The following is a 25,665-nucleotide window of genomic DNA, read 5'->3' as shown; positions in this document are numbered from 1 at the left end:
ATCCATGAAAGTTATTTGCGTTTTGATCTCTTATATGCATGATTACTTACAGCCTCATATTTCTTCTTCGAACCTTCGGTTTAGTTAGGCCAACTAAATCGATTTTTCTAGCCATGCGAAGAGGTGCTTTGTAATGGGTTCGATCTTACGGTGCTCAATCCCAGTGACAGAAGGGGACATGACACGTATGTATCATTGATATTAAGCATAAAAAGATGGGGTCTATTCCTACATGAATAGATCTTGTCTACATCATGTCATCGTTCTTATTGCATTACTCTGTTTCTCCATGAACTTAATACACTAGATGCATGCTGGATAGCGGTCCATGTGTGGAGTAATAGTAGTATATGCAGGCAGGAGCCGGTCTACTAATTTTGGACGTGATGCCTATATAATGATCATTGCCTGGATATTTTCATAATTATTTGAAGTCCTATCAATTGCCCAACAATAATTTGTTTACCCGCCGTATGCTATTTTTCTCGAGAGAAGCCACTAGTGAAATCTACGGCCCCCGGGTCTATTCTTTATCATATTTGCCTTTGATATCTATTTTTATCCGCTTTTATTTTCAGATCTATTAATCCAAAAACCCAAAAATACCTTGCTGCAATTTTTACTTATTTATTTTATTTCGTGTTTCTGCAAGATCTATTTATCCAATCTACTACAAATTTATCTATCTTTTTACCCGGGAGGGATTGACAACCCCTCTTACACGTCGGGTTGCAAGTATTTGTTCTTTGTGTGCAAGTACCGTTTACATAGTGTTACCTGGTTCTCATACTGGTTCGATAACCTTGGTCTCATCACTGAGGGAAATACCTACTGTAGCTGTGCTGCATCATCCCTTCCTCTTTGGGGAAATACCGACGTAGTTCAAGCCGCATCAACACTCTTCCAAACCCACTTTTACTATTATCGCAATCATATTCATCATGAGGTTTAAATAAATTTTCAAGATCATAAGAATCATTATCACCCCAATCATGATCATTGCAGTAAGTAGTGGACATAGCAAAACAAGCATCCCCAAGCTTGGGGGTTTGCACATCACTAACACAATTGACATTAATAGAATTTATAATAACATCATTGCAATCATGCTTTTCATTCAAGGAGCTATGATGAATCACTTTATAAATTTCTTCGCTTAACACTTCATCACAATTTTCAAATTCATAAATCTCAACCAAAACTTCATAAAGATAATCTAGTGAACTCAATTTACTAGCAATTGGTTCATCATAATTGGATCTTTTGAAAAGATTAGCAAGTGGATGAGGATCCATATCAATAGATTTTTAGCATGCGAAGATGCAAGCAAATAGAAGGCACATGGAAACACAAGCAAAGATAGAAAACAAGAAAACACGCAAAAAGGCAAACAAAAAAGAAGGCGAATAAAAAGGCAAATTTTGTGAAGTGGGGGAGATGAAAACAAGAGGCAAATGGCAAATAATGTAAATTGCAAGGAGATGAGATTTGTGATTAGGAACCTGATAGATGTTGATGATGTCTCCCTGGCAACGGCGCCAGAAATTGGTGAGTTGTCGAGATACTATATTAACTTGATCCTCCCTGGCAACGGCGCCAGAAATTTCCTTTTGATGTCGCTTGAACTACGTCGGTATTTCCCCAAAGAGGAAGGGATGGTGCAGCCCAGCTACGGTAGGTATTTCCCTCAGTGATGAAACCAAGGTTATCGAACCAGTAGGAGAACCAAGGAACACTATGTAAACGGTACCTGCACACAAAGAACAAATACATGCAACCCAACGCGTAAGAGGGGTTGTCAATCCCTCTTGGGTAAAAGATAGATTGGTTTGTATGATTTTGGATAAATAGATCTCGCAATAAACAAAATAAAAATAAATAAAAAAAGTGCAGCAAGGTCTTTTTGGGTTTTTGGAATAACAGGTCTGAAAATAAAAGCAAATAAAAATAGATCTCAAAGGCAAATATGATAAAGAATAGACCCGGGGGCCGTAGATTTCACTAGTGGCTTCTCTCAAGAAATAGCACATGGTGGGTAAACAAATTACTGTTGGTCAATTGATAGAACTTCAAATAATTATGATGATATCCAGGCAATGATCATTATATAGGCATCACGTCCAAGATTAGTAGACCGACTCCTGCCTGCATCTACTACTATTACTCCACACATCGACCACTATCCAGCATGCATCTAGTGTATTAAGTTCTTGGAGAAACAGAGTAATGCAATAAGAACGATGACATGATGTAGACAAGATCTATTCATGTAGGAATAGACCCCATCTTTTTATCCTTAATAGCAACGATCAATACGTGTCTTGCTACCCCTTCTGTCACTGGGAAATAACACCGCACGACCGAACCCATCACAAAGCACCTCTTCCCATGGCAAGAAAAATCGATCTAGTTGGCCTAACTAAACCAAAGATTCGAAGAAGAAATATGAGGCTATAAGTAATCATGCATACAAGAGATCAAAACTCAAATAACTTTCATGGATAAAATAGATCTGATCATAAACTCAAAGTTCATCGGATCCCAACAAGCACACCGCAAAAAGAGTTACATCAAATAGATCTCCACGAGACCATTATATTGAGAATCAAAAGAGAGAGAGGAAGCCATCTAGCTACTTCCTACGGACCCAATGGTCTACAATGAACTACTCACGCATCATCGGAGAGGCACCAATGAGGATGATGAACCCCTCTGTGATGGTGTTTAGATTAGATCTGGTGGTTCTGGAACTTGCAGCGGCTGTAATTGTGTTTCCTCGACTCCCCTAGGGTTTTTGGATTTTTGGGGTATTTATAGAGCAAAGAGGCGGTGCGGGAGTCGGCAGAGGTGGGCACAACCCACCTGGGCGCGCCTGGGCCCCCCAGGCTGGTTGTGCTCCCCTCGGAGCCCCCCTCTGGTACTTATTTGGCCCAACAGGTGTCTTCTGGTCTAGAAAAAATCTACAAAAAGTTTCGCTGCGTTTGGATTCCGTTTGGTATTGATTTTCTATGAAGTAAAAAACAAGCAAAAAACAGCAACTAGCACTGGGCACTATGTCAATAGGTTAGTCTCAAAAATGATATAAAGTTGCTATAAAATGATTGTAAAACATCCAAGAATGATAATATAACAGCATGGAACAAGCAAACATTATAGATACGCTAGAGACGTATCAGTTTGCGAAAGTCCGGACCGTTGGAATGCCCGGTTCTAACAACCCTGGCCTACCCAAACCCCTCCTTCCTCGCCCCCACTCGTTTTCGCCCGGTGCCAGCTGCCCGCATTCATGTCGCTGTAGAGTGCGCCGCTCCACATTGAAGGCGGCTCAGGGTGGACGCGACATCTCAATGTCTCTGCCATTGAAGCAGCACACCGGCCGAGGGCGCCGCCCGCTGCACGCCCGGCTGAACATGCCTCCTCACCGCATTTAAACGCCTCCATTAAATCCACATGGAAGCCGAGGAACCTACTCCTGGCACACGTACGTTCATGAGCGAGCTGACATTTAACGCAAGGCCGAGCAGGCTCCTCCCGTCCGCCCTCTTTATAAACCAGGTCAGACGCCGGGCAAAAATCGCACCACTCCGCCGCTCCCCATCTCCTCCTTCCACCATTTTCTTCAATGTTTCGATGGCATTAGACTAGCAAGAAGAGCATTTCTCCGGCATAAAAGCCGGCTGGATGGCCCGTCGAGCCGTCCGGATACGAGTGAGGAAGCTTGCTGCTCCACCTCCCTCGGCTAGCACGACGAAGACAGTTGCCCCCCTAAGCCGACGCGTGGTTCAACAACCCGTCGCTTTCAGGCCAGCTTGAGGAGGAGTGGCGAGTGGCTCCATGCCGGCACGGGCATCGTGGTTGCTGTCGACGACGCTGTGTTGTCCAGCGCCTCCCGTGTTTGCGACCACGCCTCCTGTGTTTGTGACCGTGCCTCCCGTGCCTGCGATCACGCCATGCAGGCAGAGACAGAAGCCGGGTGTGCGAAGGTCGACGAGTCGGTGGCCAGCACATCCCCGTCCGCCGCCATCATCGAGTAGAAGTAGAACACGGGAGCCCGCCGTTGCCTGGGTCCTAGGAAAGCCACTACTGAGGCACCGCCGGCGTACATGGCCGGTGTCTTGCCCTCTCGTCGGCCACCGTCGTCCCCTTACTCAAGAACAAACTTTGGTCCGTGCAGCGTAGGGACCCTTCCCCTCCGGCTGAAGTATCAGGCAGCGGTTCCGCTCCAATGAGCGGTGGGGAAGCGAGCCATCCTTTGCACTGAAGCATATACCTCCGGGGCTCACCGCTGCCGGGCAGGGGGACGACGTTGGAGATCCACTGCACCGGCCGTAGACTAGTCCGGTTTCATTTTTAGTTGAATATATGTCCAAAATTTGACTTTTTTGTCCGGTTTGTATGAAATATGTCATGTTTATATGAAATCCGGCCCATTTTGCATGAATTTCATCTGGTTTGTTGAAAAAAAGTTTGCAATGTATGCAGCTAGCGTTGGATGACATCCTCTCGCATCTGTGTCCGCTGACTGGTCCCCCCTGTCCATAGATGGACGCGGGAGGAAGTTTGCGGGTCACCGTTGGAGATGCCCTTAGCTCTCGGTTCTCAATATTCTCTCTCGTACGATTATTGCAAGCTAACCATTGCTAACTGCGGTTGGCCAATCATTTTTGTTAAAGGATAACATGGAGGAAACTTTCTGTAACCATGGCTCAATAATTTGTGACCAGCATTGCGCTAATTTCCATGTCAAAATGTTACACATCCTACATAATAGGAAGGAGGCAGTAAGAAGTTTTGGTCATCAACCTCAAATTCAATGAAAAGTACAACCGGGAAGAGATGGCTCACCTTCAAGAAAGAAAACCCTCGGATTCAATACCGAGACAACTTTTTCAGTTTATGTTCATTCTCCTAGATAGCCTAGCATGGCAGCTCAAGTTTTTTGCTAAATATAATGAGGCCGGATCGGGTAGAGATCTGTGGCTGAAAAACAAACGAAAAGTTTATGAAGACGACATTTGCCACGAATGCTTCTAGCGCAACGTGACATGTGCCGTCGGATGGGTTGTACGGATCTTGGTGTGAGGATAGCGTGGAAATGCCCACACAAAATCTTTCACTCCCTTAATTTTACTCGGGTGACGTGTTGCAAGACACTCGTCTTTCCCCACTTGTTCGACCTATCTTCCCGTCGGCGCTCCCATTTGCTTTTCCCGCTTGATTGAGCCTACACCTTTCTCGTTGTTCTGTTATGGCCGTAGTGTGGAGACGGTTGCTAGGTCTACCATCGGATTTTGCTCCCACCTTTTTCCACTTGCTCTCCACCAGCCGCGGCGTGAAGATGTGTTGGACGCTCGTGAGGTTTACCCATCAGATTTTGCAGTTCTAGCCATGGGGGTCGATGAGCTTGGGCTCATTGTAGCGTCTTGGGACCAATACCATGCAGATCTAGCACCTCCGCTTGCATACACATAATATCGATACTAGGTATTGCCCACCAAACATAAGGTGCACGTCGCAACACACACGATATGCAGGTCGAAATGTAAGTATCACATCATATTCAACATTGTTACAGATACGCTGGCAATGCTCATTGGACGAGCGGAAGAGGTCATTCATGTGGTTGGGCTGATATTGTACCTTGTGGATGGTGGAGTCTCCATGTTGCAGCAGGCGAATGACACCATCTCTTCATGGGGGGACGTATCTGGTGCACTGGGGCAATTGGTGCTACCGGTGCACATTAAAAAATGTTCGAAAAAATCGAGAAAAATTTTAGTGCATTAACACAACATCAATGTATATGTTGTGAGACTCGGACTCCACTCTTCATACTTTGGCCTCGTGATACACTACCGTAAGATCGTGAATAAGGAATGGAAGGGCAATGAGGACCGCTTCAAAAAGAAGCTGAAGGTTGGAGGAGTAAGCCCATCTCCTGTGCGGCAAGGCTAGTTTTGATCAATGCAGTCCTTACCAGCATGCCCTATGTTCATGTTGTGTTTGTTTGAAATAGAAACACATATGGAAGAGGTTAGACTACTACAGATCCATATTTTCTTGGCAATCTAATGAACACAAACGAACATACCACTTGACAAGATGGGATGTCACATGTCAACAAATGGACCAAGGGGCCTTGTGGTAGAATATCTAAAAAATAATTGCATTCTCAACAATTGGTTGTACAAGTGTTTACCGATGATGTATTTAAAATGAGTTAATTAGAAACAAGTACGTAAAATCCAAGACTTTTATCATAGGTGGCTGCTAAACCGACTCACTTGGCTTCTGGTAAGGTCTAGTGAGAGTTAAAAAAACATGTTTCCATCTTGGTGCTTTGGACATAGGAGATGGACATACTGTTAGATTCCATGAGGGCACTTGGTTGGGAGAGACCCTTGAAATGTTGCTTTCCATCATGCAATCACCAGGAGTGAAGTGGACGAACTGGATGCATTTCGTTACTAGGATGATGAAAACCAACCTGACGAATTGGGTGTTTTTTTACGTATTGTGATATTTTTCTTTTTGTGGGGCAAAGGGAGATTCTATTGCGTAAGGAGGCAAATCAGGAAACATTAGAAAGAAAAGACAAACCCCTGTCTACCCTCCCGGGTCGCACGCACGTGCGGCTCCGGAGGCTCCCCCAAACCCTAGCCCCTAGGACCTTAGATCCCCTTCCACCGCCGCGCCTGGCCGACGAAGGCGACGGGCGTTGGTTGCGCCCTCTGGATGGCTCCCCTTCGCGCGGAGCGGTACGTCACTGAGGCGGCCATGGTGGTGGGGGGCTTTCACGGCGGGGAATGCGGAACTGCAGCGGCGCGAGCGGATCCAGGGGCGCGGCAGGGTGACGAAGGTAGGTGGAGCACCGGTTCTATTAGTGCTAGCGGTGTGAGCTCAGCCATGGTGGCGGTGGCGTCGAGGAGGCCCTGCCAGGAAGGGATCTTGGCGGGCAGCGGGTGGCCGGCCGGCCGCTGTGTGAGGAGCGTGCGATGATGCCCCGGTGGAGTTGGCGCCGGAGTGTGGCTGGAGGCACGGGTCAGCTCCATGCTTGTGGCAGTCCCCTGGTGCGGGTGAAGGCCGACATTGCTGGATCTAGCCCTTGCACGGCTTGGTAGGATGCTGCTGCTCCTCGTTTGTGATGTTGATGGTGGTGTGGGTCGCGTTCTCTCGGCACTGAGGGTGGGAGAGGACCACGGCTGCGCAGCCTCGACGGAATTTTGCTGCGGTGGCGGCGGTGCGAGGCATCATGGGCAGTACTGCCCAATACCTCAGAGGAGTGGAGTTGCGCGGCATTACGGATGAAAATTCAGTCTGTTTTGGCCGGGCCGGCGACAATGGCACCCGTGGGTGTCATTCCCCTCCCTGGAGGCGTCGCCGAGTGTGTCGCCAAGTCCCTTACTTGCTTGGTCTTGGCAGTTGTCTCTGGGCGAATGCCTTGATTCGGCGCTGAATCGGCAGGACAACGGCGTCCTCGACGTCGTCTCTTTATTGGGAGCATCGTGTCGGGAGACTTGGAGTTCCTATGTTGCGCTCCTCCTGTGTTCGCCGTTGCCCTAATTGTTCTTCCCTGCTGCAATGCACGGGCGTCGCCGGTGATTCCAAGACGGTGCCTTTCTCAGGTCGGATCGAGTCTTGCCATCCTCTTGCCACCTCCTTTTGGCTTTATGGGGGATGGTGCGTTGACAAGGGAAGCTTGGACGATGCGGCTGTTCTTCGGAGGTGACCGACGTCAGTTGAGATGCGGCGAGGTTTTCGGTTTTGGGTAGGCTCTTTTGCGTTGTAGTTGTGTTGTCGTGGGTGGCTGTCCTTGGACTAGCCGGATGTGGAGTTGTGCTACGCTCGTTGTTCCCAGCGAGTGGTACTCGTCTTGTACTTGATATTCTCTCCTTCTATAAAACTATGGTACATAATTTGCGTACTCTCGAAAAAAAAGGAGGCAAATCAGCCCGTACCAGTTTTACAACATTACTCATGCCCGAGACTAGCCATACCGCAGTACGTGGGGTACTTGTATGAGTGATCTTATTAATATTGGCTTGCCTTATAACCACAAGTTTATTTAGAGACTTAATGTCCCTTTATATTTATATTTTGCGTGGTATATTGATAGGAGAGTTGTCCTAATAATCAAAGGTAACCGAAAAGAAGGTATGGTTGCACAAAATGTCTTTTGTAAAAATGAGGAAATGGTTTAGCATCTTTCCTAGATTGCCCACTTGCTAAGATCATGTGGTGTTCTAGTAGCATTTATTTTGCCCCCACCATCTAGTATTTCGGTTCTGTCCGGTAACTGGTTAAATGGAGTGCACCCAAAATTAAAGGCAAAATTTGGATGGGAGTTTATGGTTTACTTTGCGCAGCATGGAATAGTCACAATGATTGCAGTTTTAATACGACAAAAGTTTACCTTTCTTGCATGCCATCTATATGTGGCCCTATTTTCTTGGGGGAGAGGATCACGTAATCACGGTCTTTGGATGCAACATGTGGAAGATGTTCGCTCAGGGTTTATTTAACCCATTTGAATACCAGCCTAAATAGGATAGGTGATGCATGAGGCCTCATTTTATCTTGTTGTCAGTCGTCTGTAATCCACTAAGGCTTTACCTTTTGTTTTTTTAGACTATAAGTAACTTGTAAACACTGCAGTAAGTAATTGGGTATTGTGTGCATTAATCGATGTAGAGGCCGGGGATTTTAACCCTGTTTTTAACCTTGACAGATGACAAGCTGAGACAGTTCCTCTGTTTCTTTTGTTGTAGGCTAACGTATTACCCAGTGTGCGGTTAATTCTCTCCTGAGCTTGTGCGTGTATGTCAGCGATGTATAATCAATTAACCGCTACAATGATGATCTGTTGTCCTGGTGTTTGGGATCAAAATTTAGTGTTCATTTCAGTGAGAACCAAGAAAAATGTGTGTGCACAATACAGTCAACATATCAGTAGCTGCAAGAACATTCAGCAAGAAGTCAAGACCTTACAGGAGAGATGGGTTGTCCCTAGATGGAAGTATAACTTGGAGAACGTGGAAGGATGATCAGCCTCGTCGTTCTCGATGGCACCTTCAGCCATACCACCTTATCACGGAAAGGGAGAAGATGGACGACACCACCATCAATTCCACCACCGTGCATTCCATGTGCCAGATCTCATCTTTAAATTCGCGTACCAACAACCAGTTCTCCAGCTTTCAGCTTCTGGCCTTTCCCGTGTTTGGATCGGCGACCAGCTGTTCCCGCGGCTGTCCTTTTTTGGTCTGGTTCAAAGGACCCATATGGCTATGGCTATGGCCCCGCCCTATATACACTGTTTCACTGTACGCACCCACTTGCCCCGGCAGACCAAGAGCAGCGAGAGGTTCCTCCTCTCTAGTCGCAATGGCGTCCTCGCTTCGCCATTGCGTGCTCTTGGCCTCTCTCCTTTGCGCCGTTTCCGTCGCCTTCACTTCTGTCTCCGGCGGCGGCTCCGGGCTCGGCCCAATCACCACCAATGGCCGGAACTATACCAAGGTCTGCGACCCGGCCCGGTTCGCGGCCATGGGTCTTGAAATGGGTGGCTTCCGGTATTGCGACGCCTCCCTGCCATACGCCGAGCGGGTGCGGGACCTCGTCGGCCGGCTCACGCTGGAGGAGAAGGTGCGCAACCTCGGCGACCGGGCCGAGGGCGCGGCGCGCGTCGGGCTGCCACCGTACCTCTGGTGGGGGGAGGCCCTGCACGGCGTGTCGGACACCGGGCCGGGCGGCACGCGGTTCGGAGACGTGGTGCCCGGCGCCACCAGCTTCCCGCTCGTCATTAACAGCGCCGCGGCGTTCAACGAGACGCTGTGGGGAGCCATCGGCGGCGCCGTGTCCACCGAGATCAGGGCCATGTACAACCTGGGCCACGCCGAGCTCACGTACTGGAGCCCCAACATCAACGTGGTGCGCGACCCGCGGTGGGGCCGCGCCAGCGAGACGCCCGGCGAGGACCCCTTCGTCGTCGGACGGTACGCCGTCAACTTCGTCCGCGCAATGCAGGACATCGACGGCGCCGGTCCCGGCCCCGGTGCCGACCCTTTCGCCCGGCCCATCAAGGTCTCCAGCTGCTGCAAGCACTACGCCGCCTACGACGTGGACGCGTGGCTCACCGCCGACCGGCTCACGTTCGACGCGCGGGTGGAGGAGCGCGACATGATCGAGACGTTCGAGCGGCCGTTCGAGATGTGCGTGAGGGACGGGGACGCGAGCTGCGTCATGTGCTCCTACAACCGCATCAACGGCGTCCCGGCCTGCGCCAACGCGCGGCTCCTGTCGGAGACCGTCCGCGGCGAGTGGCAGCTCCATGGGTACATCGTCTCCGACTGCGACTCGGTCCGCGTCATGGTCAGGGACGCCAAGTGGCTCGGGTACAACGGCGTGGAGGCGACGGCGGCGGCCATGAAGGCCGGGCTGGACCTCGACTGCGGCATGTACTGGGAGGGCGCGCAAGACTTCTTCACCGCCTTCGGCCTGGACGCCGTGCGGCAGGGGAAGCTGCGGGAGTCCGAGGTCGACAACGCGCTGCGGAACCTCTACCTCACCCTCATGAGGCTCGGCTTCTTCGACGGCATTCCGGAGCTGGAGTCCCTCGGCGCCGACGACGTCTGCACGGAGGAGCACAAGGAGCTGGCCGCCGACGCCGCGAGGCAAGGCATGGTGCTCATCAAGAACGATCACGGCCGGCTGCCATTGGACACCAACAAGGTCCATTCGTTGTCACTGGTTGGCCTCCTGCAACACATCAACGCCACGGATGTCATGCTGGGAGACTACAGAGGTAAAAAGTAAAATAATCATCTGCACATAAGTGACTGTATAGTGTATAGTTACCTGAAATTACTTGTCTGTATGTATACGCAGGCAAACCATGCAGAGTTGTGACGCCGTACGATGCGATAAGGAAGGTCGTCAGCGCCACGTCGGCGCACGTGTGCGACGACGGCGCGTGCGGCGCGGCCGCCGACGTGAAAACCGTGGACGCGACCATCGTCATCGCCGGCCTCAACATGAGCGTGGAGAAGGAGGGCAACGACAGGGAGGATCTACTCCTGCCGTGGAATCAGACCAACTGGATCAACGCGGTCGCCGAAGCCTCACCGTACCCAATCATCCTGGTGATCATTTCCGCCGGCGGCGTCGACGTCTCCTTTGCGCAGAACAACCCCAAGATCGGGGCCATCCTCTGGGCCGGGTACCCCGGCGAGGAAGGAGGCACGGCCATCGCCGACGTGCTCTTCGGAAAATACAATCCAGGTAGGAGTACTATAGATGAAATGCAGATCGATTCCTTGGTGTATTTTGTTTTCATGAAACGTTTCTTGGATTGTCAGGGGGAAGGCTGCCGCTAACGTGGTACAAGAACGAGTACATCAGCAAGATCCCGATGACGTCCATGGCGCTGCGGCCGGTCGCCGACAAGGGGTACCCTGGCAGGACCTACAAGTTCTACGGCGGGCCGGAAGTGCTCTACCCGTTCGGCCACGGTCTCAGCTACAGCAACTTAAGCTACGCGTCCGACACCACCGGGGCTTCGGTCACAGCCCGGGTTGCCGCATGGGAGTCCTGCAAGCAGCTCACCCGCAAGCTGGGGACGGCCGCGCTGGCCTGCCCGGCTGTCAACGTCGCCGGACACGGGTGCCAAGAGGAGGTAAGCTTCAGTCTGACCGTGGCCAACCGTGGCAGCAGGGACGGCACCCACGTCGTGTTGGTCTACACGGTGCCGCCGGCCGAGGTGGACGACGCGCCGCTGAAGCAGTTGGTGGCGTTCCGGAGGGTGTTCGTGCCCGCGGGAGCCGCCGTCCAAGTGCCGTTCACGCTCAACGTGTGCAAGGCGTTCGCCATCGTCGAGGAGACTGCCTACACCGTCGTGCCGTCGGGCGTCAGCACGGTCCTGGTCGGAGACGAAGCCCTGTCATTCTCTTTCCCCGTGAAGATCGAGCTGGCTGTATAGATTCTTTACATGTCCATTGAATTTTTTAGTTTCTTTACATACGAAAGATGAAAGATTGAAGGCCAAACCGTTAGATACTGTGGGCAGCACGTGTAATATCTTCTCCTCTCCTTTTTTGCGAGAAGTGTAATATCTTCTCCTCAGCTACTATAAACAATATCAAATGAAAACTAGCGCTAAAAATCGTTTTTGCTATTTAACAAAAATATTAAGTTGTACTTGATTCTTTCTTGCTCTTCAATAGGAGGTTCCACGTCTTTTTTTTCTCTTTTTGAGGATCATTCCGCGTCTTCTATTAAAGATATGTTTATAGTCAGAAAATTTACAGGATTGGATAAGAATTGTTTTAATCTTATCTCTAAGAGAGATCTTGCCCTTCAAAATCTTGCGCATCTATATATACCATCCCATGAGGCTCAATAATACACACAACGATTTACGGCAATTCTCTCCTTCTAATCCCCTTACATGGTATTAGCCGCAAGTCCTAGACCTAGCTCTGCCATAGCTTTCACGTCGTGCCGTCTTCGAAAGCTCGATCTCCATGAACTCCAGCAAGGGTTGCGCAACATGTATCTTAGGGAAGCACCTGGGAGGATCCTCCCCCCCCCCCGACCCCCGCGCCGCCCCTCCCGGGCGTCTCGGGGGCGAAACCCTAGATCGCAGAGCCCCCCTTCCCGTCTCCCTCCCCCCTCGCCGCCGCCGGGCAAGCTTAGGGCGCTTCCGAGGAAGGTGGCGGCGGGGCTTCTGCTGATCTGCTTTTCGCCGAGGGCCGCGGGATCTGGGGTGGCGGCCTCGATCGAAGTGGCGCCACCGGCTCTACGACGAGCGGTGGCGCAGGCGTGGTGGTGGTGTCCCTGGCCGTGAGGACGGCGGGGATCCGGTGGACGTGAACCTAGTGCGGTCCTGGCGGCCCCTTCCTTCTTCTACGCGATGTGATCCCTCCCCTCCGGGCCTGGGTCGGCGTTCTTCTTTGATCTTCAGTCTCCATGGTGAGGGTGGGATGGTGGTGTGGAACCAGACCAGGAGAAATCCATGCCCGGCCATGGCTGGCCGCGACGGCGGCGGCGCCCCAGGGCACCGTTCTTCCTCCTTGGAGGCGTTTGTCAGGTCTGACTCCCTCCACCCACCATCCTGTAGCCTCTCGGGTGAAAGCCCTAACCTCAGTGGGCGGCGGCGGCGCTCTCGGCGTCATTCTCCTTCTTGAAGGCGCCGCCTTTGGGAGCTGTTTGGTTTGTGTGCGCTGTTGGGGTGCATTCGGCGGCGTCAGTGGCGTGTCCTCTTCGTCCAAGCTTGACGTTGTCCCTCCTCTACGGCCGGACCATGTGCAATTCTGCTTGAGGGAAGCTTTGGCGGCTCGTTGGGAGTGCATGGATCCTCTCTATGTGACCATCCTTCGGCGGCAACCATTCTTGTTCTAGGTGGAACATTCTATCTTCTGATGGTGCGGCGCCTTTCGAGCCAGGTGAGGATGTTGTAGCCTTCTTCAGAGATGGAATTGGATGGTTGTGCCGTGCCGGGGCCCATAGCTGTTTGGTGACCACACTCGTTGATGCCGGTCATCCCCTTCTCCTCTATGCCAGCATGGTCCTAGCTCCCTGGTGCTTCATTTTCGGAGGAGGGCCTCGATGTCTTCAGCTGTGTGCCTATCTGTTTTATCATCTAGCATGTAGCTTTGAGGCTAGTTAGCTGCTTACCAGCATCTTTGTATCTTACCGTGTTGTTTTTCTTTCTTTGATTCTTGCGATCTGTAATCCTGGCCGGTTGATGGCTTTGTTACACTACAAAAAAATACACTTCCGTGATGATACGTGTTTGTCACAGTAGGTCACGTTTTCTGTCATGCATGTACATCCATGACGATTTTATGATAGAATCAAGATAGTCATACCTGTGCTGTCGTAGAAGTGTTCCATGACATTACCAAAATTATCATCACTGAAGTGTCCACTTCCATGACGATAAATCGCGCGTCATAGAAGTTCTTTCATCAAGGGTAACCGATACGTGGCATCAACCGTAACGGATCACCGTTAAACTATCGTGTTCCGGTATGGATCCGATAACCTGTTAACACCTGGGACCAATGAGGATTTTCCACGCGTAAAACTATCATTGGCTATAGCAACCACGTGTTAGCACCGCGAAAGGACCGATGTCAACCGCCCAATGGACAGGAGGCACCTATGATACATCGACACATGGCAAGGCCCAACAGCGGCCCATTTAGGTTAAAAAGGCTGGCCCAGTCAAAATTAATGGGCTAGCCCATTAACGGCCTGCTTGCAGACGGCCCATTCGCAATTAAGGCCCGTACGGCTAGTGTCAAATCAGCCCGTCAATGGCCCGTTCTAATCTTGTCATCATCATGGCCCATCGTCACTTCTGGCCCGTTAACAGTCCGCTAAGTATTTGGGCCGAATTACGGCCTGGTGTGTTTCCGTCCTGTTAAAGGTCCTGATTCATTTGGGCCCATTTATTGGCAAGTGAAACTTTTGGCCCATAAATTATCGTGAAGGATTTGGGTCAAATTAGGCCATGTCTGACAATCGGCCTGTTAGAGGCCCACTGTAGATTTGGGCCACTTCCAGCCTGTTGTGATTTTCGGCCTATTAGCGTCGAACGAAATCCATGGGCCATATGTGGCCCAACGTCACATCGGGCCTATTAACGGCCCATATAAAACTGATACTAATCAAGCCCGATCGAACTTTCGTCCTATTAAAGGCCCGTGTAGTAGGTCAGCGCATTCACGGCCCGTCTGAATTTCGGCATGTGAACGATCTACATTGTAAATGGGCCACCACGAGCTGAGATACATTTTGGCCTGCTAATGACTAGTGGGTAATTTGGCACAATAAGGGGCCAATCTCACTTTCGGCCATTTATGGGCTCGAGATATTTACACATGTTAACGGCCTATTGCTACTGAGGGCCCAAATTATGTTCCGGCCTGTTAAAGGCCCACTATGGGCACAGGCCTACCAAAAAAATGAAAGCTTATGCTAATTTAGGCCCAGATATTTTTAGTGGGCTACATGCAAATTACGGCCCATAATCGTTTTTAGCCCAATTGGAATGGGCCCGACGAATGTTGGCACGTTGGGCTCCTACGAAGCTTTCGGCCGAATACATTACCTACACTATACAAAAATAGTGTCATAATTTCTACAGCCTTTGGCAGCACAATAAATGTTGTATCACAACATCATAAATTCCAGCCATACAACAAAAGGCCTGTTGGCATAAAGTTTACAGTCCTTGCAGAAAAAAGCACCATCAGATGTATAGAAGCACAAATCATTTGACCTGAGTGCTAATGTTTCAGGCTGTAGAATCTGATGGAGCAGCATGATCTTCCCATTTTTCCGCCATTGCTCTTGAACAACAAAGCAAATGTCTGATAGTATGGTTTCAAAACCATTCATATCTTGACGACATTTGTCAACCACTATTCTTGTTTCCGAAGCGACGTCCATTAGGGATTGGACTTGTGTCTGGAGCACAGATATATCACTCTGTCTAGCCAGAGATTTTGTTCAGTAGGCGATTTGGACGAGGTTACCTTGACAACCAACCCAGCATTACGGAGGAAGTTGCTTTTTGCACTGTTAGTGGAGAGATACTGACGCACTGCAGCAAGAGGTGACATTGTGCATGTGGTAGCCTCGTCACCTTCAGGCGGTTGTGGTTGTTCAATCATTTGTTCCATAGCTTGTTGAAAGTTTGAACTTGTAGATTAGTCTACCAGATAAGTTACTAATGAGACAAAAACAAACAAAGTAGGTTTCACATTTATACATAACTTATTTTGGTGAACTATTGTAATACATTAGCATGTATTGTAGTGCCAACTACATAATAAAATCACTTTCGGAACATATGTCCATGTAGAATGCCTACTGTATTGTCTATTTCCTCACATTCGTTGATATCTAAGGATAATTAAAGAGACATGGTTTAAAGTAGGATGAACATAGTAGGACATCATTCATATTATGGGGAAACAGATATAAAACAAACATGCTATTGTCATTGTGTGGGCACGTGAACATCAAAACTAGATTACAGATCAAAACCAAAAGAATATCCTTCATCTCTTTTAAACCGTGTAAAGTGAAATGATACGTTAAGACAATTGTGTATAAAAGTGAATAGAGTAACTGACATTGGCTGCAAACCAAGTAGTTAAATGAACACATCACAGTAACAAGCAGTTCAAAGGCAGGTGGAGTAAGGACTTACAACAGCGGCTTGAACTGGTGTGCTCATGCCCTTCATCTTGCTGGTGTGGCAATCCTTGAAGATTTGCACTGTATTCGGTTCAGGTTCTTTTTGGTCCGCACGGGCTTTCCTCTATATTTGGAACAAGTCAATATAGATACAATAATATGGCACAGAAAAAAGAAGGAACTAGCAGCTATTTACAAGAGCCTCGCAGTGTGCAATATAGCTCAGAGATCATGTTGTCTGTTGGAATTTCATTTTAGAACGGTTGGCCTTGTTCTTCAAACAGTTAGCCTAGAAGAAGATACACTTGTAAGGCACATACGTAAATACAAGTTCAATATGTGATCTGGTCAAATACATATACCCTGCCTGATACTTTGGATCAGACCAGTGTTTAACAAGGGCTGTCTAGTCTTCATCTGTAATATATTCCACTGGAGATGTTTGGGCAATTTCATTGTTAGCCTTGCCTTAAAAGTGAGTTTTTATAAGGTGATCCCGATACTTTCGCAGAGCAGACTGAAAAACATGAGTGCATGCTTGTTTAGTTGCATCATCTTTTGGATCCAACTTGAACCTCATCTATTGAAAAAAGAATGTGAGTCTTATTAGGAGGAAGCTAGAAAGTATGGGACAGAGCAAGCCAATATTACAAATTGCGTTGAATAACATTACTTACGGATAAATGGTCGAGGAAGGTGTTAAAATGGGTATCGTCTTTCTCATTCCTGTACTGGATCCACGTTGGGAGGATACGTGCATGATACCTAACGGCAACAGCTGCCTCTGATACTAACTTGGCTGACTCTGTAGCATCACGTGGCCTTTTTAAACCTGCCTCAAAATGGATCTCCATTCTTCCTCCTTTAGATTTTGTTAATCTGTCAAGCATTATCCCTGATGTCTATTTCCGCTTGTGCCGTGGTGCTAGCTCAACAACGAATATGGAAAGTGTTAGTGCACATCAAACTGTAAGGGTACATATAAAGGAGCATGCAACTGCAACTTGACTCGGTCAGGTACCGTCTTGGTGTTGATGCTCATGAGGTTCATCTGATCTTGCCAAGTCCTGTTGTGTCAGCAGTGCTTCGAAAGTAGTGTTAGGTGTGAAGGCAGCTTGGGAACTGGCCAGTTGCGGAGCAACCGAACGAGTAACTCGTTGAGATGCCGGTACAGTTGAAGCGGATGCTGCAGCCGGTGGAGCACGTGATACTGTGTTTGTAGATTTAGCCGGTGGACTTGGACCTTCTACTGCACTATAAGTACCAGCAGAATCTCGTGGGCAGATCCTTTTCCGTTGCACCCGACGAGTCACACCATTCCCTACTATATTCATTTCCTTGCTCTTTTTTGACTTTGCCATGGCAGGCCGTACCCACAACACAAAAGAATAAAATCACTCTTCAGAACTCATTGATGCATGATACAAACAAGCAATACTTTGATGTAAGACAACCGTATGGATGGAATATGTAAGAAAAACAGGACGACGTGACATATTCACAGCTACGATGTGTAAACTAAGTAGAAGGATTTTCAAGAAAATAGAAGTAGTGCAAGCTAGACACCATATGAAAGATGCAACCAATATCACTCTGCCAAGTTAAAAGTGTATTGTCATAAGTGGCATTTCGAAAAATTAGAAGCAGTACAACCTAGAAATCACTGCAAGATGCAACCACTATCAGACTGCATGTTAAAAGCGTCCAATCATGAGTGACTGATGCGGGATACAAAACAACAGTACTTTGATGTAAGAACATGGTATGATAGATAGATGCAGTGTATTCTAGACACAGACAGACATGTCATATGCACATGTATAATGAATAAACTCAGCAGGTGCAATTTAATCAAAATAGAAGAAATACAGGCTAGACAACATATGCAACATGAAACAAATTATCACACTGTCAACTTAGAGCAAGCACCTGTGATGGTGGACTATGGGAGATGAACTCATCATGTAGACTTGGGACTTCAACTGCATTAGCAGTAGCAGTGGCAAATCTAGAGAGTCTCTGTTTGCGTCGGTCCGGAGGACCACCAACATCCCCTAACTTACTCTTTTCCTTCCTCTTTTCTGATATTGCCTTATGAAGTCAAAACCACAAGAAGATGAATAAAATTAGCTCTGCATAACTGGTTGATGCATGATACAGACGAACACTACTTTGATGTAAGGCAAGCGCATGATAGGAGGGTGGAATATATACAAAAAAAGACAACATTGCATATTCACACGTACGATAGCAGGATGGAATATGTATGAAAAACAGTAAGTAGAAGGCATTTCAACAAAATTAGAAGAAATGAAATCTAGGCACCATATGAACATGCAACCAATATCACTCTATCAGGTAAAAAGTGTCTCGTCATAAGTGCCATTTCAAGAAATTAGAAGCAGTACAAGCTAGAAGACAATGCAAGATGCAACCTACATCACACTCCCAAGTTAAATGTGTCTTATGGGTAAGTGATTGTTGCAGGTATAAGTTGTAAGCTACGCAGATGCAATTCAATAAAATTAGAAGCAATACAAACTATAAATCATATGGAACACACAACCACATATAACAGTTCCAAGTTAGTGTTGGGGAACGTAGCATGCAATTTCAAAAAAATTCCTACGCTCACGCTAGATCTATCTAGGAGATGCATAGCAACGAGAGGGGGAGAGTGTGTCCACGTACCCCCGTAGACCGAAAGTGGAAGCGTTAGGTTAGCGTGGTTGATGTAGTCGAACGTCTTCATGATCCAACCGATCTAGTACCGAACGTACGGCACCTCCGAGTTCAGCACACGTTCATCTCGATGACGTCCCTCGAACTCTTGATCCAGCAGAGGGTCGAGGGAGAGTTTCGTCAGCACGACGGCGTGGTGAGGGTCATGCACGACGGCGTGGTGAGGGTCATGGTTTCGTCAGCCTTGCAAGGAAGGTGACTAATGAGTTAGTTGCAGGATGAGGTATTACGGAATGAGTAAAGAGACTTTCCGGTACACTACGACGCTATGACCGGAGGAGTAAACTGTGGGGGGGGGGGGGCACGACACACGGCTAAGAGAATAAATGTTGTGTTTTGGGGTGCCCCCTGCCCTCGTATATACAGGAGGAGAGGGAGGAGGCCGGCCCCTAGGGGCGCGCCAAGTGTGGGGAGTCCTACTAGGACTCCTAGTCCTAGTAGGATTCCCCTTTCCTTTTTCCGGAGTGGGAAAGGGGGAAAGGGAGAGGGAGTAGGAGAGGGAAGGGGGGCGCTGCGCCCTCCCCTAGTCCAATTCGGACTCCCATGGGGGGGCGACCCCTTGTGGGCTGTCCCCTCTCTTCTCCATGGACCATGAGGCCCATTACCTCTCCGGGGGGTTCCGGTAACCTCCCGGTACTCCGAAAAATGCCTGAAACGATCCGGAACTATTCCGGTGTCCGAATATCATCATCCAATATATTAATCTTTACCTCTCGACCATTTCGAGACTCCTCTTCATGTCCGTGATCTCATCTGGGACTCCGAACAACATTCAGTCACCAAATCACATAACTCATATAATACAAATCGTCATCGAACGTTAAGCGTGCGGACCCTATGGATTCGAGAACTATGTAGACATGACTGAAACTCCTCTCCGGTCAATAACCAATTGTGGAACCTGGATGCTCATATTGGCTCCCACATATTCTACGAAGATCTTTATCGGTCGAACCGTTATGACAACATACGTTATTCCCTTTGTCATCGGTATGTTACTTGCCCGAGATTCGATCGTCGGTATCTTCATACCTAGTTCAATCTCGTTACCGGAAAGTCTCTTTACTTGTTCCGTAATACATCATCCTTCAACTAACTCATTAGTCACATTCCTTGCAAGGCTTATTATGATGTGCATTACCGAGAGGGCCCAGAGATACCTCTCCGATACTCGGAGTGACAAATCCTAATCTCAATCTATGCCAACCTAACAAACACCTTCGGAGATACCTGTAGAGCATCTTTAGAATCACCCAGTTACGTTGTGACGTTTGATAGCACACAAGGTATTCCTCTGGTATCTGGGAGTTGCATAATCTCATAGTCAAAGGAATATGTATATGACATGAAGAAAGCAATAGCAATAAAACTTAACGATCATTATGCTAAGCTAACAGATGTGTCTTGTCCATCACATTATTCTCCTAATGATGTGATCCCTTTCATCAAATGACAACACATGTCTATGGTTAGGAAACTTAACCATCTTTGATTAATGAGCTAGTCTAGTAGAGGCTTACTAGGGACACTGTGTTTTGTCTATGTATCCACACATGTATCAAGTTTCTGGTTAATACAATTCTAGCATGAATAATAAACATTTATCATGATATAAGGAAATATAAATAACAACTTTATTATTTCCTCTAGGGCATATTTCCTTCAGTCTCCCACTTGCCCTAGAGTCAATAATCTAGTTCACATCGTCGTGTGATTTAACACCAATAGTTCACATCTTTATGTGATCAGTTCACATCGCCATGTGACTAACACCCGAAGGGTTTACTAGAGTCAATAATCTTGTTCACATCGCTATGTGATTAACACTCAAAGAGTACTAAGGTGTGATCATGTTTTGCTTGTGAGAGAAGTTTAGTCAACGGATCTGCCACATTCAAAGTCGTATGCATTTTGCCAATTTTCTATGTCTACAATGCTCTGCATGGAGCTACTCTAGCTAATTGCTCCCACTTTCAATTTGTATCCAGATTGAGACTTAGAGTCATCCGGATCGGTGTAAAAACTTGCATCGATGTAACTCTTTAAGACAAACTCTTTATCACCACCATAACTGAGAAATATTTCCTTAGTCCTCTTAGGTAACTAAGGATAACTTTGACCGCTGTCCAGTGATCCACTCCTAGATCACTATCGTACCCCTGGCCAAACTCATGGCAAGGTACACAATAGGTCTGGTACACAGCATAGCATACTTTATATAAACTATGGCTGAGGCATAGGGAATGACTTTCATTCTCTTTCTATTTTCTGCCGTGGTCGGGTTTTGAGTCTTACTCAACTTTACACCTTGCAATACAGGCAAGAACTCCTTCTTTTGACTGTTCCATTTTGAACTACTTCAAAATCTTGTCAAGGTGTGTACTCAATGAAAAATCTTATAAAGCGTCTTGATCTATCTCTATAGATCTTGATGCCCAATATGTAAGCAGCTTCACTGAGGTCTTTCTTTGAAAAACTCCTTTCAAACACTCATTTATGCTTTCCAGAAAATTCTACATCATTTCCGATCAACAATATGTCATTCACATATACTTATGAGAAAGGCTATAGTGCTCACACTCACTTTCTTATAAATATAGGTTTCACCGCAAGTCTGTATAAGAGCATCTCCAGCCGCGCCCACAACAAGGCCCCCAGGCGATTTTTCGGCCGGCGGCACCGAAAAATGGGCCCAGTCGCGCCCCTAAAGGCCCAATTTTCACCGGCTTGGGCCGAAATTGGCGCCGGCGGACCCAGGCCGAACCCGGCGCGCTGGGGGCGCCGGCCGAATCGTTTTTGGCGCAAAAATCGGTGGGCCCTCCTTGGCAGCGACTCGGCTCTTCTCGTCGCTTCGTCGTCCTCATCGTCTCGGTTCCCGCGGTGGAATCAATGCCAAAGCTGCCGCGCGCTGCCGCGCCGGTCAGCCTCCTCCATTGATGCCTCACGGGTGGCGCAGTGAAGACCGGATGACGTGCGTCCCACGCCCACCACGCATACACACGGCGGCCATGCGTACACACGGCGGCTCTGCCTATATAAGCCGCCCCCTCCCGCACCGGTGACGCACAGACTCTCCACCGCCGACACCCCCATTCCTCGACGCCCCCGTTCCTCCCTCTCTTCTCGCCATTTCCAGTTCACCCAATGGCCAGGCGCTTTCCAGGTGATGGCGCGGCGGCGAACGGCTTCTTCCGCCGCCACCATCACGAGGACGAAGCTCGGCTTCTTTATGAGGCCGAGTATCCGGCCCCGCCGGACATGCGGGTGCCCCCGGCATGGAGGATCAGCGCCGGCGGGGTCCCGGTGCCACCGCCGCCCACCGCGGCGGCGCGTCGTGCGGAGATTGCCTGTATCCGATCCTCTCTGCCGCAGGCGGCAATGGAAGGGCCGAGGTACATCCCCGACAGCCCGCTGTGGGAGCAGTACTTTCGTCGCCGCCACGCCGAGCAGCTCGAGGCCACCAACGGCGTCGTGCCCTCCGAAAGGCTCAACTCCGACGGCCGCCGCCGATGGTGGGGCGTGCCCGGCCGCACGCTGGAGGCCGTCCTCGAGTACATCGAGGGCGGTAACACGCCCAGGCTAGAGTACCCCGCTCCCCCCTCCTTCTCCCGCTGGCGGGGGAGCTCGTGGACGCCGAGACGCATGGACCCGGCGTCCTCCTCCTCGTCCGGCCGCTCCTCCGGCTCTCCCTCCTTCCTCCCCGTCAAGCCGGAGCCCCAGGACACGCCGATCAGCCAGCGCACCCGCAGCTCCGGCGTCCGCATCGCCGAGTCCTCCCCCACCTCTGCCCGGCTTGTCAGGCCGAAGATGGAGCCCGGCCTCCCCGCGGAGTACGAGGCCATAGTCCGGCACGGCTTCACCGACGAGGCCGCCCTAAAGTGGGCGCGGGACAACTACCTCCGCGACGAGATGGTCCACCAGCACCGAGCCCTGTAGGAGATAGCCGCCCGCTAGGGTGGGCGCGAGGACGGGAACGGCGTGGTGATCCTCGACAGCGACAAGGACGAGGATGCCCCCGGACCGTCCAACCCGCCACGCGTCCCTGGGGAGGGGAGCAGCAGGGACGGCGGCCGCGGAGGAGGCAACGACGACGACGATGACAGCGGCGGTGACTACACGCAGTTCTACAGGCTCCTCGGCATGTAGAGCTTCAAGGGCGGCGGGCGGTGAGGAACGGCGAGGGCGACGGCGGGTCTAGTAGTGTTTTTTTTCATCTTTTGTAAAATGTTTTTATATATGCATGAACTCCCCAAAGTTTGGTTGAATTTGCGCCTTGTTTGTGCTGGATTTTGTTTTTCAAAAAAACATGGGCGCGGCGACTGGGGAGCATCACGCCCCCGGCTCGCGGTTTAGCGCCGGTACGCCCCCAGGCGGTGATTTTAGCGCCTCCTGGGGGCCAACGGCTAGAGATGCTCTAAAACTATATGCTTTGATCAACTCACCAAAGGGTATATTCCAACTCCGAGATGCTTGCATCAGTCCATAGATGGATCGTTGGAGCTTGCACATTTTGTTAGCACCTTTAGGATTGAAAAAACCTTCTGGTTGCATCATATACAACTTTACTTTAATAAATCCACTAAGGAATGTAGTTTTCATATCCATTTGCCAGATTTCATAAAATGCGGCAATTGCGAACATGATTCAGACAGACTTAAGCATCGATACAAGTGAGAAAAACTCATCATAGTCAACACCTTGAACTTGTTGAAAAAACTTTTTGCGACAATTCGAGCTTTGTAGATAGTAACATTACCATCAACGTCCGTCTTCCTCTTGAAGATCCATTTATTCTCAATGGCTTGCTGATCATCGGGCAATTCCACCAAAGTCCACCCTTTGTTCTTATATATGGATCCTATCTCAGATTTCATGGCCTCAAGCCATTTTGTGAAATCTGGGCTCATCATCGCTTCCTCATAGTTCGTAGGTTCGTCATGGTCTAGTAACATGACTTCCAGAACGGGATTACCGTACCACTCTGGTGCCGAACGTGCTCTGGTTGACCTACGAAGTTCTGTAGTAACTTGATCCGAAGTTTCATGATCATTATCATTAGCTTCCTCACTAGTTGGTGTAGGCATCACGGGAACGGTTTTCTGTGATGAGCTACTTTCCAATTCGAGAGAAGGTACAATTACCTCATCAAGTTCTACTTTCCTCCCACTCACTTCTTTCGAGAGAAACTCCTTCTCTAGAAAGGATCCAAAACAAAGATCTTGCCTTCGGATCTGTGATAGAAGGTGTACCCAACAGTCTCTTTTGGGTATCCTATGAAGACGCACTTCTCCGATTTGGGTTCGATCTTATCAGGCTGATGCTTTTTCACATAAGCATCGCAACCCCAAACTTTAAGAAACGGCAGCTTAGGCTTCTTGCCAAACCACAGTTCATACGGTCTCGTCTCAACAGATTTAGACGGTGCCGTATTTAAAGTGAATGCAACTGTCTCTAATGCATAACCCCAAAACGATAGTGGTAAATTGGTAAGTGACATCATAGATAGCACCATATCTAATAAAGTACGGTTACGACGTTCGGACATACCATTACGCTGTGGTGTTCCAGGTGGCATGAGTTGTGAAACTATTCCACATTGTTTTAAATGAAGGCCAAACTCGTAACTCAAATATTCGCCTCTGCGATCAGATCGTAGAAACTTTATTTTCTTGTTACGATGATTCTCCACTTCACTATGAAATTCTTTGAACTTTTCAAATGTTTCAGACTTGTGTTTCATTAAGTAGATATACCCATATCTGCCCAAATCATCTGTGCAGCCTCAACACTCATTGGATCGCATAATCGGTATGTATTATTTCCAATAAGTCAGTAGCTCGCTCCATTGTTCCGGAGAACGGGGTTTTAGTCATCTTGCCCATGAGGCATGGTTCGCAAGTATCAAATGATTCATAATCAAGTGATTCCAAAAGTCCATCCGCATGGAGTTTCTTCATGCGCTTTACACAAATATGACATAAATGGCAGTGCCACAAGTATGTTGCACTATCATTATCAATTTTTGCATCTTTTTGCATCAATATTATGAATATGTGTATCACTATGATCGAGATTCAATAAACCACTTACATTGGGTGTATGACCATAGAAGGTTTTATTCATGTAAACAGAACAACAATTATTCTCTGACTTAAATGAATAACCGTATTGCAATAAACATGATCAAATCATATTCATGCTCAACGCAAACACCAAATAACATTTATTTAGGTTCAACACTAATCCCGAAAGTATAGGGAGTGTGCGATGATGATCATATCAATCTTGGAATCACTTCCAACACACATCGTCACCTCACCCTTAACTAGTCTCTATTCATTTTGCAACTCCTGTTTTGAGTTATTAATCTTAGCAACTAAACCGGTATCAAATACCCTGGGGTTACTATGAACACTAGTAAAGAACACTTCAATAACACATATATCAAATATACTTTTGTTCACTTTGCCATCCTTCTTACCTGCCAAGTATTTGGGGTAGTTCCGCTTCCAGTGACCATTCCCTTTGCAGTAGAAGCACTCAGTTTCAGGCTTAGGTCTAGCTTTGGGCTTCTTCATGGGAGTCACAACTTGCTTGCCATTCTTCTTGAAGTTCCCTTTCTTTTCCTTCGCCCTTTTACTTGAAACTAGTGGTCTTGTCAACCATCAACACTTGATGCTCTTTCTTGATTTCTACCTTCGCCGATTTCAGCATCTC

General features: G+C 48.4%; 1 protein-coding gene across 1 annotated transcript; it reads left to right on the top strand.

Annotated features, from left to right (window-relative positions):
* Positions 1-9,174: 9,174 nt before the first annotated feature.
* On the top strand, positions 9,175-12,174 carry LOC123144993 (beta-D-xylosidase 3). Its single transcript, XM_044564266.1, has 3 exons — positions 9,175-10,801; positions 10,885-11,277; positions 11,355-12,174. The coding sequence occupies exons 1-3, from the start codon at positions 9,385-9,387 to the stop codon at positions 11,972-11,974; spliced, it is 2,430 nt and encodes an 809-aa protein (XP_044420201.1). The 5' UTR covers positions 9,175-9,384; the 3' UTR covers positions 11,975-12,174.
* The last annotated feature ends 13,491 nt before the right edge of the window (positions 12,175-25,665 follow it).

The sequence above is a fragment of the Triticum aestivum genome, chromosome 6D (genome assembly GCF_018294505.1).
Source record: "Triticum aestivum cultivar Chinese Spring chromosome 6D, IWGSC CS RefSeq v2.1, whole genome shotgun sequence".
NCBI classification, from domain to species: domain Eukaryota; kingdom Viridiplantae; phylum Streptophyta; class Magnoliopsida; order Poales; family Poaceae; genus Triticum; species Triticum aestivum.
The sequence above is the reverse complement of the archived record's forward strand: the minus strand, read 5'-3'. Positions and strand labels throughout refer to the sequence as shown.